The 19086-nt window shown below is 37.8% G+C and overlaps 10 protein-coding genes across 10 annotated transcripts in view; 9 read left to right on the forward strand and 1 right to left on the reverse strand.

Moving 5' to 3' along the window:
* snx20 (sorting nexin 20) overlaps positions 1-19086 on the reverse strand; it is a 677202-nt gene that overhangs the window by 538530 nt on the left and 119586 nt on the right. The window lies entirely within an intron of this gene.
* Positions 811-1651, forward strand: si:ch211-113a14.9. Its single transcript, XM_087312725.1, has one exon. It carries the CDS (start codon positions 847-849, stop codon positions 1156-1158), a length of 312 nt encoding a protein of 103 aa, XP_087168851.1. The 5' UTR covers positions 811-846; the 3' UTR covers positions 1159-1651.
* Positions 1915-3274, forward strand: LOC108179079 (histone H2B-like). The gene has a single exon (XM_087312718.1). The coding sequence runs from the start codon at positions 1943-1945 to the stop codon at positions 2315-2317; it is 375 nt and encodes a 124-aa protein (XP_087168844.1). The 5' UTR covers positions 1915-1942; the 3' UTR covers positions 2318-3274.
* si:ch211-113a14.7 lies at positions 2810-6598 on the forward strand. The gene has a single exon (XM_087312714.1). The coding sequence runs from the start codon at positions 2837-2839 to the stop codon at positions 3221-3223; it is 387 nt and encodes a 128-aa protein (XP_087168840.1). The 5' UTR covers positions 2810-2836; the 3' UTR covers positions 3224-6598.
* zgc:110216 lies at positions 7471-8340 on the forward strand. The gene has a single exon (NM_001013477.3). The coding sequence runs from the start codon at positions 7526-7528 to the stop codon at positions 8120-8122; it is 597 nt and encodes a 198-aa protein (NP_001013495.3). The 5' UTR covers positions 7471-7525; the 3' UTR covers positions 8123-8340.
* On the forward strand, positions 8961-9799 carry hist1h2a4 (histone cluster 1 H2A family member 4). Its single transcript, NM_001031826.3, is given in 1 exon segment — positions 8961-9799. A coding segment is annotated over 1 exon segment (387 nt). The 5' UTR covers positions 8961-8997; the 3' UTR covers positions 9385-9799.
* Positions 10008-10503, forward strand: LOC137489384 (histone H3-like). Its single transcript, NM_001442605.1, has one exon. It carries the CDS (start codon positions 10047-10049, stop codon positions 10455-10457), a length of 411 nt encoding a protein of 136 aa, NP_001429534.1. The 5' UTR covers positions 10008-10046; the 3' UTR covers positions 10458-10503.
* si:ch211-113a14.15 lies at positions 13221-14886 on the forward strand. Its single transcript, XM_087312722.1, has 2 exons — positions 13221-13590; positions 14867-14886. Exon 1 carries the CDS (start codon positions 13249-13251, stop codon positions 13558-13560), a length of 312 nt encoding a protein of 103 aa, XP_087168848.1. The 5' UTR covers positions 13221-13248; the 3' UTR covers positions 13561-13590; positions 14867-14886.
* LOC147830951 (histone H2B 1/2-like) lies at positions 14148-14883 on the forward strand. The gene is made up of 2 exons (XM_087312758.1): positions 14148-14154; positions 14427-14883. The coding sequence occupies exons 1-2, from the start codon at positions 14148-14150 to the stop codon at positions 14834-14836; spliced, it is 417 nt and encodes a 138-aa protein (XP_087168884.1). The 3' UTR covers positions 14837-14883.
* On the forward strand, positions 17365-18953 carry LOC147830952 (histone H2A-like). The gene has a single exon (XM_087312716.1). The coding sequence runs from the start codon at positions 17400-17402 to the stop codon at positions 17784-17786; it is 387 nt and encodes a 128-aa protein (XP_087168842.1). The 5' UTR covers positions 17365-17399; the 3' UTR covers positions 17787-18953.

The following is a 19086-nucleotide window of genomic DNA, read 5'->3' on the forward strand; positions in this document are numbered from 1 at the left end:
TTTATTACATTGCTTTTTATTTGACCACAATTCAACATAATGTTTAATGAAAAAAAAAAACTTGTACAACATCATATACGCTGCCTAGCAAGTATATTGATAATAAACTCTGTCAAATCTGATTTAGAATCAGAGCAAATCACCACTCACATAAAAAATACTATAGTAATTTATAGTAAATAAAAGTGTTATTGGTTTACATTAAAGAATTAAATATTTAAATTGTGGTAATTTGATAGTTGCTATTTAATACAACAATTAAGCAATATAGATTAAATTCCCCAGTATTGTACTTAGTTTCTGCATTATCTATTGATACTAAATAAAATAAATATTACTGTGATACAGCAATTTACATCAATACACTAAAGCTTGTCAGCTTACTATAGTTAATACTACAGTATGCAGTATCCTTCATTAACAAAGGGTTGTAAATGCTATAATATATACAGTATAAAACACTCGACTATAGTATGGTTCAAAAACACAAGAGCCCTTCCTATGAATTCACGGTGTATTCAAGTGGACCTGTTAACTGGATAAACTTCTTTCCCCACAGTGAAATACAAATACCAATAATCCCTGCTGTAAATACTATGCTCTGTGCTGCGATTGAAATGGTGATAATAAACTGCTGCTGTACGAACAGATTGTGTCATCCTCCAATTAAACTGCATAGTATTTGCTTGCTCAAAGAAGATTGCTGCGGTATTGAGGGATGATCATCTGACACTGCATATAGCTCCGCCTTCTCGTGTTTCAACGAGGTCCTGTAGGCAATTATAAAAGTCTTTGAGCAGGCGGTTCATTGTTATTGTGAAGCGTGAGCTTTGTCTACAATCTATCATGTCTGGAAGAGGCAAAGGTGGTAAAGGACTTGGGAAAGGAGGCGCTAAGCGTCACCGTAAAGTTCTCCGTGACAACATCCAGGGAATCACCAAACCCGCTATCCGTCGTCTCGCTCGCCGTGGCGGTGTGAAGCGTATCTCTGGTCTGATCTACGAGGAGACTCGCGGAGTGTTGAAGGTGTTCCTGGAGAACGTCATCCGTGATGCCGTCACCTACACCGAGCACGCCAAGAGAAAGACCGTGACCGCCATGGATGTTGTGTACGCGCTGAAGAGACAGGGACGCACTTTGTACGGCTTCGGCGGTTAAACATCTGCATCCCATCCTGAAAACCCAACGGCTCTTTTAAGAGCCACCCACATTTTCATAAAGAGCTCATTTCAACTTTTGTTTTAAATCAAATGAGATTTTTCAATATAACCATGGTGCAAAGTAATGAATCAAGTAACTAGCGACTCCCAAACCGTTTTATGGACAATAAATTGTCACATACAAGCTAACACTTCATTATGTGGATTTGGGTTTATTAGAGCTGTTAGTATTATCTTTAAATGTTTGATGATGTTTGGTTTCTTATCAATATCTATACGCCTGTGATTTAAGTTAAGCTGCTTCTGTTAGCATATCTGTGCATTTAATTGATTTTAAAACACCTTAGTTTGAGATCAATCTTTTACAATTATAGGATGGTGTATAAACCACAATAGTTAACCTATATCTCTATTATAAAAAAGGGCATTTTTGACGGGCTGTTGTTATAGTTTTAATAAATAGAGAAAATGTTTTAGCGAGGAATTAAAAATGAGATGAATTAAAATTAAAAATGAGACATTATGGCGGGAATGTCAGACAAAGAAGCCCTGAGCGAAGTCAGCAGGGGTGGGACTAAATTTTCAAACTTACAGGCTTGTGATTGGCAGGCGAGTCTTTGTAGAAGCTCAGTTCTAGCCAATGAACTTGATTCACTTTTATTTTTTTAAAGGAAAGCACCCAATAAGAAGACAGCAGCGCTTCTGAAATGGTGTGACTTCTGAATAAAAACCCAGTTCAGAGCTCAGTGTCAATAACTGAGGTTTCATTTCAACGTTTAGATATGCCTGAACCAGCAAAGACTGCGCCCAAAAAGGGCTCCAAGAAAGCCGTCACCAAGACCGCAGGTAAAAGCGGGAAGAAACGTAGAAGATCGAGGAAAGAGAGTTATGCCATTTACGTGTACAAAGTGCTGAAGCAGGTCCATCCCGACACTGGTATCTCCTCCAAGGCGATGGGCATTATGAATTCGTTCGTCAACGACATCTTCGAGCGCATCGCCGGTGAGGCGTCTCGCCTCGCTCACTACAACAAGCGCTCCACCATCACTTCCAGAGAGATCCAGACCGCCGTGCGTCTGCTGCTGCCCGGTGAGCTGGCCAAACACGCCGTGTCTGAGGGCACCAAGGCTGTGACCAAATACACCAGCTCAAAGTAAATCGCTGAAATAACTTTGCCAAGACCCAAAGGCTCTTTTAAGAGCCACCAATATTCTCCTTCAAAGAGTTATTCGTTTAGCAATATTTATGTTAGGACTGTAATAATATTCATGCACTAACTATCATGAGAGACTCCCTTTTATCCATGTGTTTGACTATATAATGTGTTTAGGACATAAAATCTCAAGACTCATTACACCCAGAGTTAATGTTTTTTTTTTTGTTGTTGTTTTTGTCATTAAACACGTTATATTTAAAAATGGAAAACAAATGAACAAAACGGACCCGGATTGTACACGTACCGATATTGCCTAGAACTCATCAAATTTTGTTAAAGGACGAATTTTCGTTGCAAAAGACAAACAATGAGAACGAGCGGGGGATTGGGATTTGGAGGGAGGTGCAGTGATTGGCTTTTACCTTCCGAAGACTCTGACCAATAGAAAGTGAACATACTCCTTTAAATACTGACTGCCTTGATCAGTGTGATTGATTCTAGGGACGAGTAACATCACAACATGAGCGGAAGAGGCAAAACAGGCGGTAAGGCTAGAGCTAAGGCTAAGACTCGCTCCTCCAGGGCTGGTCTTCAGTTTCCTGTTGGCCGTGTTCACAGGCTGCTCCGTAAGGGAAATTATGCTCAGCGTGTTGGTGCCGGTGCTCCAGTCTACTTGGCCGCTGTGCTCGAGTATCTGACCGCTGAGATCCTGGAATTGGCTGGAAACGCCGCTCGGGACAACAAGAAGACCCGCATCATCCCCCGTCACCTGCAGCTGGCGGTGCGCAACGACGAGGAGCTGAACAAGCTTCTGGGTGGAGTGACCATCGCTCAGGGTGGTGTGTTGCCCAACATCCAGGCCGTTCTGCTTCCCAAGAAGACCGAGAAGGCTGCCAAAGGCAAATAAATAGCTGCTGTCTGATAAACAAACCCCTCAAAGGCTCTTTTCAGAGCCACCCACTTTCTCCTTGAAAGAGCGGTCTGATTATGTCGTCTTGAGTTTAGCAGAAGTAAATTACTGCATAAGTTACCAGTGTCAACAAAAGGGTCTGTTAAACAAATGAATTTCGTAATGCTGAATAGCAAACCCGTGGCTAGTTTACACAAGTAATAATGAAAAACATTTGTGTGTATTCCGTAATTGTACCTGCAGTCTTATTTCATGTTTTTAAATGTTCTTTTGAATCAAAATTCTCTAAAGCAAATATTTGTTGGTGTCCAATATTTGTATTTTTTATTTCTAGTATATTTAGTATTGATATGTTTAAAGCAGTAATCTAAATTTAACATTAGGTATTAGTTGTAGGAGACTGGAGCTTTCTCCACAATTTTAAACAGTATTTTTTATAATACATTCATAACAGAATGATTACAGAACGTAATATTTTGTGGTTATTTCTTAATAATATTGGGTTTTCCTAAATACAACAGACTGGAAATGTTCCAGGTTTGTCTCACTGGAAGAGGACCCAAGTCACACTAGAGGGCCTGTCTTTGCTTGTCTGGGGTTACCTGTTGAGATTGCCGAGTGGCAGAGTAATATATACACAATGTTTAAATAGTGCTCAGTATAAATGAGCATACTACATTTAAAAAAAACTAGTTTTTAGCAGTTTCAGATGGATATAGCCAATACATTTTGGTGCATTTAAACAAAACCTGTTAATTGTTTTATTAAATAATTTTATCCATTAAAATAAGAGTTTAGTCGCATAAAATTTGAATTCAAATGAATTATTGCATAACAAAATACAAAAGTGTATCTATTTAGTCTTTTTTACGCGTATCTTGATTTTTCTTGTTCATTTAAATGTCTTTAATACCACAACATTAATCTCTGTGTTGTAGTTTTTGCACCAGGATTTTTTTTTGTTAGTTCTAGTTGTAAATATTTTCAGCTTAGTCCCTTAATAATGTATGATAATAGGGGTCGCCACAGCGGAATGAACTGCCAACTTATCTAGCATATGTTCTACGCAGCGGATGCCCTGCAGTTGCAACCCATCACTGGGAAACATGCATACACACTCATTCACATGCATACACTACGGACAATTTAGCCTACCCAATTACCCTATAGTGCATGTGTCCAGTGGAAACCCACGTCATAGGTGAACATGCAAACTCCACACAGAAATGCCAATTGAGCCAGTCAAGGCTCAAACCAGCAGCCTTCTTACTGTGTAAATTTAAAAAATGTAAAAAAAAAATACATTTAACTCACCATTTTGTTATAATTTTTAAAATGTTCTGTGCAGAATTTGTTTTAAAATACACATTGAATTTAGCTACAAACATCGTATGGTGCAGTCAAAATTAAAATATCACCCTGGACCTTAATTGTATTAAAACAAATGACTTTTAGACGATTATTCTGATATATTTTCAGATTTTTACTCAGTATTACATTTCTATCATTCCATTTACATGGTAAAACTGGCAAATGTCAATTTTTATTTAAGAAATACACTGCAGTTTTACATATTGCATTGCTACTTTGCATATTATGTTAAAAAATAAATGTACTACTTTTATGCTTCCATTGTAAAGATGGAAATGAGAGAAACACTTAATATAGACGAGAGCAGATATGGTGTGAATCAGCTTTTCACAATGATTCAGTCAAAAAAAAACTAAACATGCTTTTGCGACAATTCTCCGTATCAAATGTATATTATATAAAATGTGATGCAAAGAAACTGAAGTGAGTTAAAGTAGGAAATATTTCTGTTTAATTAAAACAGATGTGCCATAGTTTTCCATTGGGGACATATTTTAACTTTGGAAAAATTAATAAAATGCAAAGTATTGCAGTGAACACAGTAATCAACATCTGAAGTGGATCATCACCTTTCAGCAAAGTTGTCCTAAAACTGTTCTTGTTTTTTTGAACCACTTCAAATGCCAACTTCTGTATTTAAAATCTCAATACTATTACCGAGGCACAAGTATTGTGATATTTTACTATTTTATTAATTGTTCAGTCCTTATTTAATGAGAACTTTAATGATACATATGTTTAATAAAAATGAATAGTATTAGCCTTTATTGCAATTTTAGCAGAGCTTTCCACAGAACAAACACAATAGATGCTTTATTGCAAAAGGGTATTTCTAAGTACAAACTGACCAACACGCTGACAAAAACCTGCCATAAATGCTGCATGTATTTCCTTACAGCCCCATTTTCAGTTCATTTGAAACAAAATTCTCTAACGTAAATATTTGTTGCTGTCCAATATTTGTATTTTTATATTTCTATTATATTTAGTATTGATATGTTTAAAGCAGTAATCTAAATTTAACATTAAGAATTAGTTGTAGGAGACTGGAGCTTTCTTCACAATTTTAAGCATAGTATTTTTAATAATACATTCATAACAGAATGATGACAGAACACAATATTTTGTAGTTATTTTGTGAAATACTAGTATTCAGCTTAGTACAATTTAAAGGTTAGTTTATTATTATTTTTTAATAATATTGATATTACTAATATGTATTTCTTGTTCCAGCCATGCTAAAATAAATAGGATTTTTTTTTCATAAGAAAAATATAACATAATAATGATAAACATACTAATGATACTGAGAGAATTTCATTGCTAAACAGCTCTGGTGAAATATTGAAGAAGGAAAACAAATCTAATTTTACTGGAGGGCTAATAATTTTGATTGAGCTCTGTATGATTAAAACGTCAAAGGAGGCTAGATGGCACAGTTTTTTTTCACTATGTTACCCGGATTGGTCACGTTACAGTAAAGGTTGGGTTAAGGGGGTGGGGTCGAGAAAGGTTATTACGTCACATATTGTGATGTCACATAGATCCGCCTTTCAGTGTTTCAACTAGGTCCTGTAGGTGATTTTAAAATGTTTCTCGCAGAGCTTTTTATTTACTTGTTGATCCGATCTGTAAAGAAATCATGTCTGGAAGAGGCAAAGGCGGTAAAGGACTCGGAAAAGGAGGCGCTAAGCGTCACCGTAAAGTTCTCCGTGATAACATCCAGGGAATCACCAAACCCGCTATTCGCCGTCTCGCTCGCCGTGGCGGTGTGAAGCGTATCTCCGGTCTGATATACGAGGAGACCCGTGGTGTTCTTAAGGTGTTTCTGGAGAATGTTATCCGCGATGCTGTTACTTACACCGAACACGCCAAGAGAAAGACCGTGACCGCCATGGATGTTGTGTACGCGCTGAAGAGACAGGGACGCACTCTGTACGGCTTTGGCGGTTAAACATCTGCGCCCCATTTTGAAAACCCAACGGCTCTTTTAAGAGCCACCCACACTTTCATAAAGAGCACATTTCAACTTATTCAACCCGCACATTTTAATAATTATCATTATAATTAGTTTTTCGTTAGGTTGAGTAGTTTAATAAAATAAATTAACCAAATGCAGCTTTGGCGGTATTAAATTAAATAAATAATTGAATTCTGTATTTTCAGTTTTTTTTTACTACTAACTTGGTGCAGGATCATGTTGTATTTACGAAATAGTTTATAGTAAATCTAATGAAATGGTAATACATGGATATAAATGACTTTGAATATTATACAGCGTGTTTTGAAAACGTGTTGTTTTTTTTTTATTTGGTATGTCATTAAAAATAGGCCTGACGATACGCCATTTCATAAAAACGGCTTGATAAAGAAGATAATTCTTAATTTGTTAGTATCGGTAGTGTTTGATATTTATTTTGTTGTGAGAATTCACATTAAGTTTAATATGCGTTTTGACAGTGTCACAATTCATAATAATAAATAATAATAAATAAATAAAATAGCCATAATTACATTATCATTTTTCTACTGTTGCAATATTTCTTACATTTTAATGGAAACAAATCAAAATTACTACAAATAAATTGTGTAGATTTTGTTTACACAAGTGGACTTTTTCCGAAAAAAAAAAAAAACAGATCAATAATAAATCACAAAAAAGCGGTTGTTTACATTTAAACTGGAATACGCAACTAACCCGTTTACAGAACAGTAAACATACGCAAGCACAGGAGAATTAATGAGTAAATATTGTAATGGTAAAAAGGTTTAAATTTGGTCAAAGTTTAGGCGCCAGATTGCTATGCGGAGTATTATGTTGAGTCTACACGGTCCTCATATGGTAGTTAAGTTCACAGCCGCTCAGCTGCGTCACATCATTGATCTCACAAACTGTGTTGAGGTGTGACTACATCCGCTCAGAGAACCATGGCTGAAACCGCTCCTGCTGCCCCGCCAGCTAAAGCTCCTAAGAAGAAAGCGGCGTCTAAGCCCAAGAAAGCGGGTCCAAATGTCCGCGATCTCATCGTCAAGACTGTGACCGCATCCAAGGAGAGACACGGCGTGTCCCTCGCAGCCCTGAAGAAAGCTCTCTCTGCTGGCGGCTATGATGTGGAGAAGAACAATTCCCGCGTCAAAATTGCCGTCAAGGCCTTGGTGACTAACGGCACCCTGGTCCAGACTAAAGGCACAGGCGCCTCAGGTTCCTTCAAGCTGAACAAGAAGCAAGCCGAGCCCAAGAAGAAGCCAGCGGCCAAGAAAACTGCAGTAAAAGCCAAGAAACCCGCAGCAAAGAAACCCGCCGCTAAGTCACCCAAAAAGGTGAAGAAACCGACCGCCGCGAAGAAGGCCACAAAGAGCGCCAAGAAGCCTGCAGCGGCTAAGAAAGCAACAAAAAGCCCGAAGAAAGCGAAGAAGCCAGCGGCTGCCAAGAAAGCAACCAAGAGCCCTAAGAAGGTTGCTAAACCCAAGACGGTGAAGCCAAAGGCGGCCAAGCCTAAGAAGGCCGCTCCCAAGAAGAAGTAAATCTGTTTTACCCGTCGCAACAAAAAGGCTCTTTTAAGAGCCACCCATTGATTACAACAAAAGTGCAACATTCTACAACCCTCATGGAAAGTGACGACAGTTTGTCTCTTGGTATTTCCAGGAGCGACCAGTTATTTTTTCCTAAATATTGAACAATTATGGGCATAACATGGGTTATGGATATCTATTACGTGCAATAAATAAACGTATTACTAAAATATATTCGTTTTTATGAGCGTTCTTGAGTCAAAGTTTAATGGAGTGTATTATGAATAAGTATGTAGTTAAATAATAAGATAATTTTAATAACGTTGGATAAATTTCAGTTTAAAAACTTTTTTATTTACATTGGATTCTGGAACAAAATGAAAACAGCCAGTTTGTGTGTCTTGTAGAATAAAATGATTATTAAGCAAATAAATTAAAAGCATATCCGTCTGTGGAAAAACAGATATGAACAAAAGATTGGCGAATGAAGTAGAGAAAAAACATTTGGGAAAGGGCCTTCAAAAATTGTGTCATTTAATTATCTGACACATTTCTAAAGTGCATCAAAACTAACAATTATGGGTGTTACAGGTTACATCTGAGTAAATAAAACTTTATGAAAAGCTAAAACATCTAAACTTACTCATAGATTTAACTGCATGTTATGTCTTTGGCCTAGGCCATTAAATAAAAAGACACATTATACTAACAGGCTCAAAGCAAGACAATGGCAGTGAGGGGGAGGGTTTTGGAGGGAAGTGCAGTGATTGGTTTTAAACCTTCACAAACTCTGACCAATAGACGGCGAGCACGTTCTCTTAAATATTAACTGTACAGCAGAAGAGCATTTATTCTTGCTTCTACTTTGAGAGTAAAATAGTCTCAAGATGAGCGGAAGAGGCAAAACCGGCGGTAAGGCTAGAGCCAAGGCTAAGACTCGCTCATCCAGGGCTGGACTGCAGTTTCCCGTTGGCCGTGTTCACAGACTGCTCCGCAAGGGTAACTATGCTCAGCGTGTGGGTGCCGGTGCCCCGGTGTACCTGGCCGCTGTGCTCGAGTATCTGACCGCTGAGATCCTGGAGTTGGCTGGAAACGCCGCTCGGGACAACAAGAAGACCCGCATCATCCCCCGTCACCTGCAGCTGGCGGTGCGCAACGACGAAGAGTTGAACAAGCTTCTGGGTGGAGTGACCATCGCTCAGGGCGGTGTGCTGCCCAACATCCAGGCTGTTCTGCTTCCCAAGAAAACCGAGAAAGCAGCCAAAAGCAAATAAACCGCTGCAGTTTAAACACAACCACCCCCCCAAAGGCTCTTTTCAGAGCCACCCACTTTTTTTCTGAAAGAGCTACAGAGTTAATACATTACAACCAGCAACAGACTGATGTATTATAACATCATCTTGTAAGTGATGGGGTTTTTGACAAACTCCAAATGCTGTTTTTACAATCCGCCGCTTTTCTCAAAAGTTTGCATTACTGAATACTAATGTAGTTTATTTGGCCTCTTATGTAAGAAATTGTTCCACAATAACCTCATTTTGACTGAAAAGACGAAGAATTCCTTAATGTTAAATTGTCAGTCTATAAAGATAATTTAATTAACAGTTCCTGATTTCATTCGCCAAATTAAATGTTTTTTTTTTTTAAGTTTTATTTGACCTATAATTTCATAAACTGATTTTTAAGAGATCCGACGTTTACATGTGGTCGAGTTCAAAGTGGATGGATGTGCTTTACATTAGAGGAAAGCGCGGGCTGCTGCAGTGTGTATCCTGTTCGGGAGCGTGCAGCTATTGGTCAGTTCTTGCAGTAGCCAATCAATTGACTTTGCTGATGCACCGCCCACAAAGAACACTGCAGAGCAGAGTATAAATACCAGCTGCTTGGGAAAGGTGTTATAGTTTTGTTCCGAAAACAGGAGAAGATTTCTGCAGATATGGCAAGAACCAAGCAGACCGCTCGTAAATCCACTGGAGGCAAAGCTCCAAGGAAGCAGCTCGCCACTAAAGCTGCTCGTAAGAGCGCTCCCGCCACTGGTGGCGTCAAGAAGCCTCACCGTTACAGGCCCGGTACCGTTGCTCTGCGTGAGATCCGTCGCTACCAGAAGTCCACTGAGCTGCTGATCCGCAAACTGCCCTTCCAGCGTCTGGTCCGTGAAATCGCTCAGGATTTCAAGACGGATCTGCGCTTCCAGAGCTCCGCCGTCATGGCTCTTCAGGAGTCCAGCGAGGCTTATCTGGTCGGTCTGTTCGAGGACACCAACCTGTGCGCCATCCACGCCAAGAGGGTCACCATCATGCCCAAAGACATCCAGCTGGCCCGCCGCATCCGCGGAGAGCGTGCTTAAGTTCACGATCATGTCATTTTACACCCAAAGGCTCTTTTCAGAGCCACCTCAATATATCATAAAAGTAGCATTTTATGAAGTTTAAATATACAGCAATATTGGTCTTAATGCAATCATAGTGTTATATGCTCACTCGCAGGATAATACATTACATATAGTGATACAATGAAAGTGGGGCGGTGCAATAGATAGTGCTGTAACCCCACAGCAAGAAGGTCGATAGTTCGAGCTTCGGCTGGCGTTTCTGTGGGGAGTTTGCATGTTCTCCCTGTGTTCGCATGGGTTTCCTCCGGGTGCTCCGGTTTCCCCCACAGTCCAAACACATGCTGTACAGGTGAATTTGGTAGCCTAAATTGTCCGTAGTAAGTGAGTGTCTATGAATGTTTACCAGAGATGTGTTACGGCTAGGCCGTCTGCTGCGTAAAACATGTCCTGGAAAGTTATTGGTTCATTTCGCTGCGGCAACCCCGGATTAATACAGACACTAAGCCGAAAAGAAAGTGAATGATATAAACACAGTACCGGTTAACATATTATTGTCGGATAAATAAACAAGTTCACTTAATGTACAAACTAAAATTTTGTACGTCACTGGAGCTTCACTTTGAAGAACTGTTGGTGGTGTTTTTGCAAATTTACACTTCACAAAAATATGTAGTGGTGTGATATAACAACAATTATTGAAAAGGCTTATGTTTATAATAAAAGTGTGGACTTTAATAGGATGGTTGATTCCTTCTACAAAAAAAATAAAATCTGACATTGGCATTAAGCCTTATACACTGTTGGGGATGTTTTCATCCACTGGGATGATTTTGAGTTTAGTTTGGCCATAACTTTCTCTGTGCTTCAGCAAGCAGAATGACTTTTGCTGAAAAGTCTTATTTTGACATGTTTTCAGAAAATACTTTGAATTTTTACAGTCTCAACAAACTCTGGGCAAATTTACTACCTTTTGTAATGTTCAGGATGAGAACAAACTAAATTAAACTGCTGTAAAATGCATCAGATAAATATATATATTTTATATATCTGATAATCAACCTTAGCCCTGATCAAAACTACTAACTTGCTTAGAAAATTGCAGCGTTTTAGCTCTTCAATTGCCAAATTTATAAATGATGTTACTGATTTGGTAAAAAACAAAACACAAAATTAAGATTTTTTATATAAAAATTAATATTAATTAATACAAAAATCTCAAAAGGTCATTGAGGACTGGATTTTTATTTATTTTTTACTTTTAACTGAAGTTTTGAACATGTGAAACAGCATTGCCATTGATGCGTTAACCAAAACTAAGCTGTTGGATGGAGTATAACAACAAATTAAAGTGCATGTCTGTGAGTGTGAGAGTGACCTGTGCACACTTACCTTGACGTGTCTGAGAAAATCTAAATGTGCATCTCAGCTGTCAGAACTACAACGTGGTTATAATGAAAGTCAATGGGGCAAAAACAGCCACCAACAGTAAATTAGGGAGAAAAATCAAAATCAAACAGTGCATCAGAACCAGTTTTGTTATAAACCATTTACATGTCCAAGACTATAAAAATGAGGCTAATTGGTTAATTATAATGAATCAATAAATACCGAATGGTTAAAAAGCAAATAAGGACAAATCAGTAACATTTCCAATAGTATCTGGATGCAGCCTTTATGATGCAAGCTGAGACTGCATCACTCAAAGATGCAATGTCAGACTCAATGCACTCGATGGAGTGACGTCAATGTGACAGGTAGGGTTAGGAGTGGGGTTAGGTGAGCACATTAAAAAGCATTAGATGCACTTTAAAATGAGTTAATTGTGAGTTGTTTGTCTCCTTTCAGTACGGGAGACGTGACAAATAACTTTGAAAGCCAATCAGCAGAAAAGGCCATTATTATTTGCTTAAAGTTCATAAAAGGGTTCACACTCCAAACCGGTACACTATACTAACCTTTAATAAAATATTAATGTTCCTCACTCACTTTTGACTAAGTTGCTGATTTTATGAGGGGTCGCCACTCCACAGTGTAATATACCACCTATTAAAATCAAATTAACATTTTATTTGGCACATAAACAGTCATACACAGCAGTGAAGTGCTTATATTATCCCTTGTAACCTTAAAAAACTAAAATAATATCAATAAGAATCTAAATTGTGGAATATAAGAGGTAAAAACACAAAACTTTAGGTATATAAATAGGATTTATAAGTACAGCAAATAAAAAGAAATATAAAATATTTAAATTATTACTCTGGCATATGATTTATCCGGGGGATGCACTTTCGGACGCAAACAATGTTCAAAATAATATAATAATAATATTTATAATAATATTAAATTTATAATTTAAAATTTATAATATAAAATTTGTAATATTATAATCTTACATAATGTTAATTGTTCTTCTGTCTCCAATCTTCTGTTGTAGAATTTTAGACTAGATGCCATAAAATGGCAGACAAAATAACAACTTTGCTCTAGAATTATTCAAAAACACCCACTTGAGGTGCAATATAAAGTCAAATAATCCCTGCTGTACACACTGAAACGTTATGTGTGGATCTGTTTGTGTGTTTGTTTGTTTGTTTGTTTGTTTGGCTGTATTTGAAATAGTGACTGTCTTGTTATCCTTCAAGTGACAGTTGGATTTAGGGGTGAGGTCTGATCGGTGTATCACGTGGCATATTGCTATCGCGTAACTCCGCCTTTCAGTGTTTCAACTCGGTCCTGTAGGCGATTGTAAAATGTCACTCGCACGGCTTACTTATCACTTGTTGAATCCAGCTCGGAAGTAATAATGTCTGGAAGAGGCAAAGGCGGTAAAGGACTTGGGAAAGGAGGCGCTAAGCGTCATCGCAAAGTTCTTCGTGATAACATCCAGGGAATCACCAAACCCGCCATCCGTCGTCTCGCTCGCCGTGGCGGTGTGAAGCGTATCTCTGGTCTGATCTACGAGGAGACCCGTGGTGTTCTTAAGGTGTTCCTGGAGAATGTGATCCGCGATGCTGTTACTTACACCGAGCACGCCAAAAGAAAGACCGTGACCGCCATGGATGTTGTGTACGCGCTGAAGAGACAGGGACGCACTCTGTACGGCTTCGGCGGTTAAATATCTGCGCCCCATTTTGAAAACCCAACGGCTCTTCTAAGAGCCACCCACACTTTCATAAAGGGTACTTTTCAATTTTTTTAAAATGATTGCCTATACAGGGTCTATTTTATTTTATTAGTTTGGTTACAAAAAAATCACCAAAAATTTGGATTCAATCGGTTTATTAAAATGATGTTTAAAAAAAACTTAAGATAAGGAATAATTCCTTATGTCCATTTCATTACCGCTAACTTGGTGCAGAGTCATTACTTCATTTGAAATAAGCGTTTAATTCATTAATTTTGTTGGACAAGCGGGTAAGAACTCAGGTTCAGAGATAGGGCATAAATTCACCAGATTACGAATTATTACAGTCAGATGTAAATTTTCAAAATTGTTCGGTTTCAAATAAAATAAATTTAAGCAAATAACTTTGTTGACTTTCGATGTATATGAAAAGAACGTTATTGTGAATTAACTGCTTATGTTATTACTGCTGTGCTCCTCTATTATGTTGGTGAATTTCAAACAGCACTTCTGATATAGTTCTACAACTCTGGTCATTCTACACACACTACATTTGAAATCATTCTATTGCCATTCTAATGTGGCGTAAGATCATAATATTTAACCTTAAGCTGTATGATAAATTAAGCATTTTTGGAGTACGGCGGGAAAGTCGGACAAAGAAACCGCACAGGAGATCACTGGGGGTTGGGCGGAAAATATTCAAACTTAGAGGCCTACGATTGGCGAGAAGTTCATATTGCCACCCACTTCTGACCAATGAAATCTCATTCGTTGAGCAAAAGCACCCAATAGAAAGACAATACAGTCTCTCGGCTTGGCACGAGCTTTCAATAAATACCCCTTACAGTGAACAGAGAATAACTCGGTTTCACTCTCTGAAATCTTCATTATACCTGAGCCAGCAAAGACTGCGCCCAAGAAGGGCTCCAAGAAAGCCGTTACCAAGACCGCCGGCAAAAGCGGCAAGAAACGTAGAAGGACTAGGAAGGAAAGCTACGCTATCTACGTGTACAAAGTGTTGAAGCAGGTCCATCCCGACACTGGTATCTCCTCCAAGGCGATGGGCATCATGAACTCGTTCGTCAACGACATCTTCGAGCGCATCGCCGGTGAGGCTTCTCGTCTCGCTCACTACAACAAGCGCTCCACCATCACTTCCAGAGAGATCCAGACCGCCGTGCGTCTGCTGCTGCCCGGTGAGCTGGCCAAACACGCCGTGTCTGAGGGCACAAAGGCCGTCACCAAGTACACCAGCTCCAAGTAAAGATTTGAAATAACTTCAGCTACCCCAAAGGCTCTTTTAAGAGCCACCCATTTCATCTGTGAAAGAGCATTCTGTTTATCAATGTCATTTTAAGTCCTATATAACGACATAATTATAGTGCAACAATGAGCCTGACCGGAAATAATAAAAGCAGAACTTGGTAGATTAGGCAGTTTTGAATTTGTTTTTGCGGGAAAGAATTGATATAGGAGCGTAGTGAATAATTTGGATGGTTTTGCAAGGCGTACCCGCTAGCCCCTGTCTTATTTACTTATTAAATTGTTGTATAAGCCACAGTTCCTGTTCTTCACATTCAAACGCTTACAACCGTTGTGGTGTCCCAACGGACACCCTCCCCCCGCTCCTCAGCATCTCAACCGAATATTATAGTCAACAGATTGTTGGGCGGTGTTTTTAGGTTTTCAGCGGGTTTTAGACTGGAAACAGTTACATCTGACAGCATTGAATGGTGTAAAGCGGTACATTTCTTTTTGAAACGTTTAATAAAAGTATTGTTTCCCAGAGATTGGTTGCGGCTGGAAGGGCATCCACTGCGTAAAAACTTGCTGGATAAGTTGGCGGTTCAATCCGCTGTGGCAACCCCGGATCAATAAAGCGAATAAGCCAACAAGAAAATGAATGAATAATAAAGGTATTTGTATGAAGGCTGTTTACTACAACTCGTAAATGTTGATGTGTACGTGATTTGATGTCTTAATTTGTGCCCAAATAAATAAATAAAAAAAGTTTCATGCTAATGTCTTTGTTAATAGTGTCCTGTATAAACATGTTTTGCTTTTCTTTTTTTTTTTAAATCACATTTAAAAGTGTGATGTGGGTAAATGTGAACATCGTTCAGTGTAAAAAATGTATGGGAGAACATTTGGCATCCTAACTTTAAAAACAACAGCTTTTTTAAACATTTGTTTAAATTTTGACAGCCAATTGATATGAACTACGCAAAAATTATCTATTATATAGGCCTAGTTTCATGATTATGAAACACACAGGACTAATCAATTTGTCTTACAGTGATGAAAAATACACTAGTTTGCCAAACAGACTAATGTGTGTCAAAAAGACAAATTAAAAAAAGTTAATTATAATTTTTAATATTTTGGGTTTGTGTGGACGAACAGCCAAGCCATGTAGAAAAAGCATAGATTTAGACAACACCCATTTCTGTGTGGACAGCAGGCTTAAGGTTTTGACTGAATTTGGTTGTAGTTTAGAGTTTTTCTTTAGTGATTCTGCTTTTTGACAGCAGGAGTTCATTATAATGTGTTATTTTAAATCTTTGCAGGAGAGGGACCAGTAGGAGAAGTTAATTTTACTCTGGCTGTTTTGCTGCTTCAAATTGTGTATAAAAAAGGTCTACTTTAAAGTAAAGGTATTAGTTAAATGGATATTTTAAATGGGCTATTATGAAAGCAAAAAAAAAAAAAAAACATTAAACAAGGCCAATAACCGTGATTTATTAACTTCACACATTATTCTCTAATTCGCCATTATTTATGTTCTTACAATGTAATTACCGCTTGAACATGTCAAACGACACTCAAAGCTAGATCTCGTGAAGGATTTGTTTTGTTTGGATAAATCTAGAGACCTTCATGATTATGATCTATTTGTAAATAAAAAATATTTTTATTAACATTAAACTTGCCTTATTTGGGAGAGTTTGCCTCCATTTTGCATCCTGGAATTAGAGTAAGTTGAAGGCCTCATGTGACAGCAAGTAAATCAATCCCTTTTTTTCTTTCCTGAAATCTTTTATTTGGTTATTTGCATGCATGTCGTTAAGAAATTAAACATGAATAACATGCAGAAAATTACTTATAAAAGGAAAATGGCAAGCAAAAAATAAATAAAAAATAGGTGGGCCTAAATCGTTTAAATCTCATACTTTTACATTGATGTTTTTAATGTAATCTTTATATTTGGCCTGAATAACAAGCCCTGTTTATTGCCAAATATGAGCCAACACATGGACATAAGAAGATCAACTCCAGTTAAAGTTTTACCTTTGAGCCTTTGTTAATGTGTTAAACAGGACTAAATGTTTCAATAAATAAAATGTTTTTTATTTAAAATACTTAATTCATACCAGGGTAAGTTTGGTGTCTCTTTCTTTACAGTTGAACACATGATTTATTAGAAAATGTAAACGTTCTCAATCATCTGGTTTTGTGCGGAGTTGTGAACAATTTTTCATATTTTCTATATTTATAAATGCATTTTTATTCTATTTCATATGAATCTACTCTTAATAAATCTCATCACTTAAATTATTAGTTTTCTTGAATTTGCACTAGTTTATTGTAAATCCCTGATATTGCAAACACATTTTCAGAATGTTTTGCCAGGGATTCTTTCAATGTGATTCGAACTTCGAACAAAGAAGAACTAGTGGAGTAGCTTGAAATTTGGAGGGAAGTGCAGTGATTGGTTTAAAACCTTCACAGACTCTGGCCAATAGACGGTGACCACCCTCCTTTAAATATGAGTTGTTCTGCTACAGTTATTTTATTTCTACCCGAGTCTACGCAGAGACATTAACATAATGAGCGGAAGAGGCAAAACCGGTGGCAAGGCTAGAGCTAAAGCAAAGTCTCGCTCATCCAGGGCTGGTCTTCAGTTTCCCGTTGGCCGTGTTCACAGACTGCTCCGTAAGGGTAACTATGCTCAGCGTGTTGGTGCCGGTGCTCCAGTGTACTTGGCCGCTGTGCTCGAGTATCTGACCGCTGAGATCCTGGAGTTGGCTGGAAACGCCGCTCGGGACAACAAGAAGACCCGTATCATCCCCCGTCACCTGCAGCTGGCGGTGCGCAACGACGAGGAGCTGAACAAACTTCTGGGTGGAGTGACCATCGCTCAGGGCGGTGTGCTGCCCAACATCCAGGCCGTTCTGCTGCCCAAGAAGACCGAGAAAGCAGCCAAAGGCAAATAAACCGTTACCGTTTGAACACAAACCACCCAAAGGCTCTTTTCAGAGCCACCTACTTTCTCTTTAAAAGAGTTATTGTGCTTTTATAACTACATATAGGAAAATAAATATATAATACTAAGGATTCTCATTTTAATCGTTCTCTAACATAAATGTGGACTGGTCTTTAGGCTAATATTACATTGTATAATACAAGTTAATTTTATTAGGTTAGATCTTCAGATATTGTTGCTGTAAATCATCTTATAGAAAATCTGTTGGAAAGAGATCTGTGGGTGCTGTTCTCGTGCTGAGCACTATTTATTATTGTATATACTGTGATATATTTGTGATATATTTGACTGTTCTACTGTATGTTGTACTAGTATGTTACACAATCTAAAATGATGCGTGCCGAATATTTTAACGAAACAGTTTCTGTTGTAGGGTCAACCTAATTTTTTTTAACACTTGAAAAGGTGTTTTTACAACCCATTTTGAACTTTATAGTTATAATAAATTTCTAACCATTTTTTGCCATGGTGACGGTGCATATCTAGGTATTTTGCAAGAAAGTATTCAATTTAAGGACTTAAGGAGGTTAATTAGGCAAGTAGTTGGACAACAGGGACTGTTCTGTGGCCATTCAAAAAAATATCAACGAGACTACTATAGGAATTATGAGTTTAAAAAGGAAAAAATCAGTGGCGCCCCCAGAAAATTTTCTTAGGGGTGGCCAGAAGAGGCCGCACCAAATCTTGGGGTGGCACACAAAAAAAATAATAAATTCAGTGTAATGTTATATTTTTGTTTCTGGTAAATGAAATAATGTAGTTTTTACTCATTTAATTAATTCTACTTGAAATATTGCAATTTATTATTTGAAATAATTCAATGTACATGTGCAAACCAAATAAAAATCTATTTTTAGTTTAAAAACACTTTTAATATAATGTATAAATAACTTCTTTTTTTACGTGCCTTTATTGTACATCATACGAGATATGCCATGTCTAAAATTAATGAAGATTAATAAGTTTATTATTCCCAGTGATGGGTTGCAGCTGGAAGGGCATCCACTGTGTAAAAATGTGCTAGATAAGTTGGCGGTTCATTCTGCTGTGGTGACCCTGGATTAATAAAGGGACTAAGCCGAAAAGAAAATGAATGAAAGAATAATGAGTTTATTAATTACCCAAACAAATGAACAAACTGAACAAAAGGCATTACTATACACACTCACTATACCTAATAATATTATTTATCCATATTGCTTTTTGAACCATTTTATTAATGCAGCTTCTTCTATTGATATACTGTAGCT

Source organism: Danio rerio, chromosome 25 (assembly GCF_052040795.2).
Source record: "Danio rerio strain M-AB ecotype USA chromosome 25, GRCz13ab, whole genome shotgun sequence".
Classification (NCBI taxonomy): Eukaryota; Metazoa; Chordata; class Actinopteri; order Cypriniformes; family Danionidae; genus Danio; species Danio rerio.

What these genes read in the sequence shown, in the direction of transcription:
- si:ch211-113a14.15 (XM_087312722.1), top strand. Translation starts at nt 13,249, where the DNA reads ATGTCTGGAAGAGGCAAAGGCGGTAAAGGACTTGGGAAAGGAGGCGCT.
- si:ch211-113a14.7 (XM_087312714.1), top strand. Translation starts at nt 2,837, where the DNA reads ATGAGCGGAAGAGGCAAAACAGGCGGTAAGGCTAGAGCTAAGGCTAAG.
- si:ch211-113a14.9 (XM_087312725.1), top strand. Translation starts at nt 847, where the DNA reads ATGTCTGGAAGAGGCAAAGGTGGTAAAGGACTTGGGAAAGGAGGCGCT.
- zgc:110216 (NM_001013477.3), top strand. Translation starts at nt 7,526, where the DNA reads ATGGCTGAAACCGCTCCTGCTGCCCCGCCAGCTAAAGCTCCTAAGAAG.
- LOC137489384 (NM_001442605.1), top strand. Translation starts at nt 10,047, where the DNA reads ATGGCAAGAACCAAGCAGACCGCTCGTAAATCCACTGGAGGCAAAGCT.
- LOC108179079 (XM_087312718.1), top strand. Translation starts at nt 1,943, where the DNA reads ATGCCTGAACCAGCAAAGACTGCGCCCAAAAAGGGCTCCAAGAAAGCC.
- LOC147830952 (XM_087312716.1), top strand. Translation starts at nt 17,400, where the DNA reads ATGAGCGGAAGAGGCAAAACCGGTGGCAAGGCTAGAGCTAAAGCAAAG.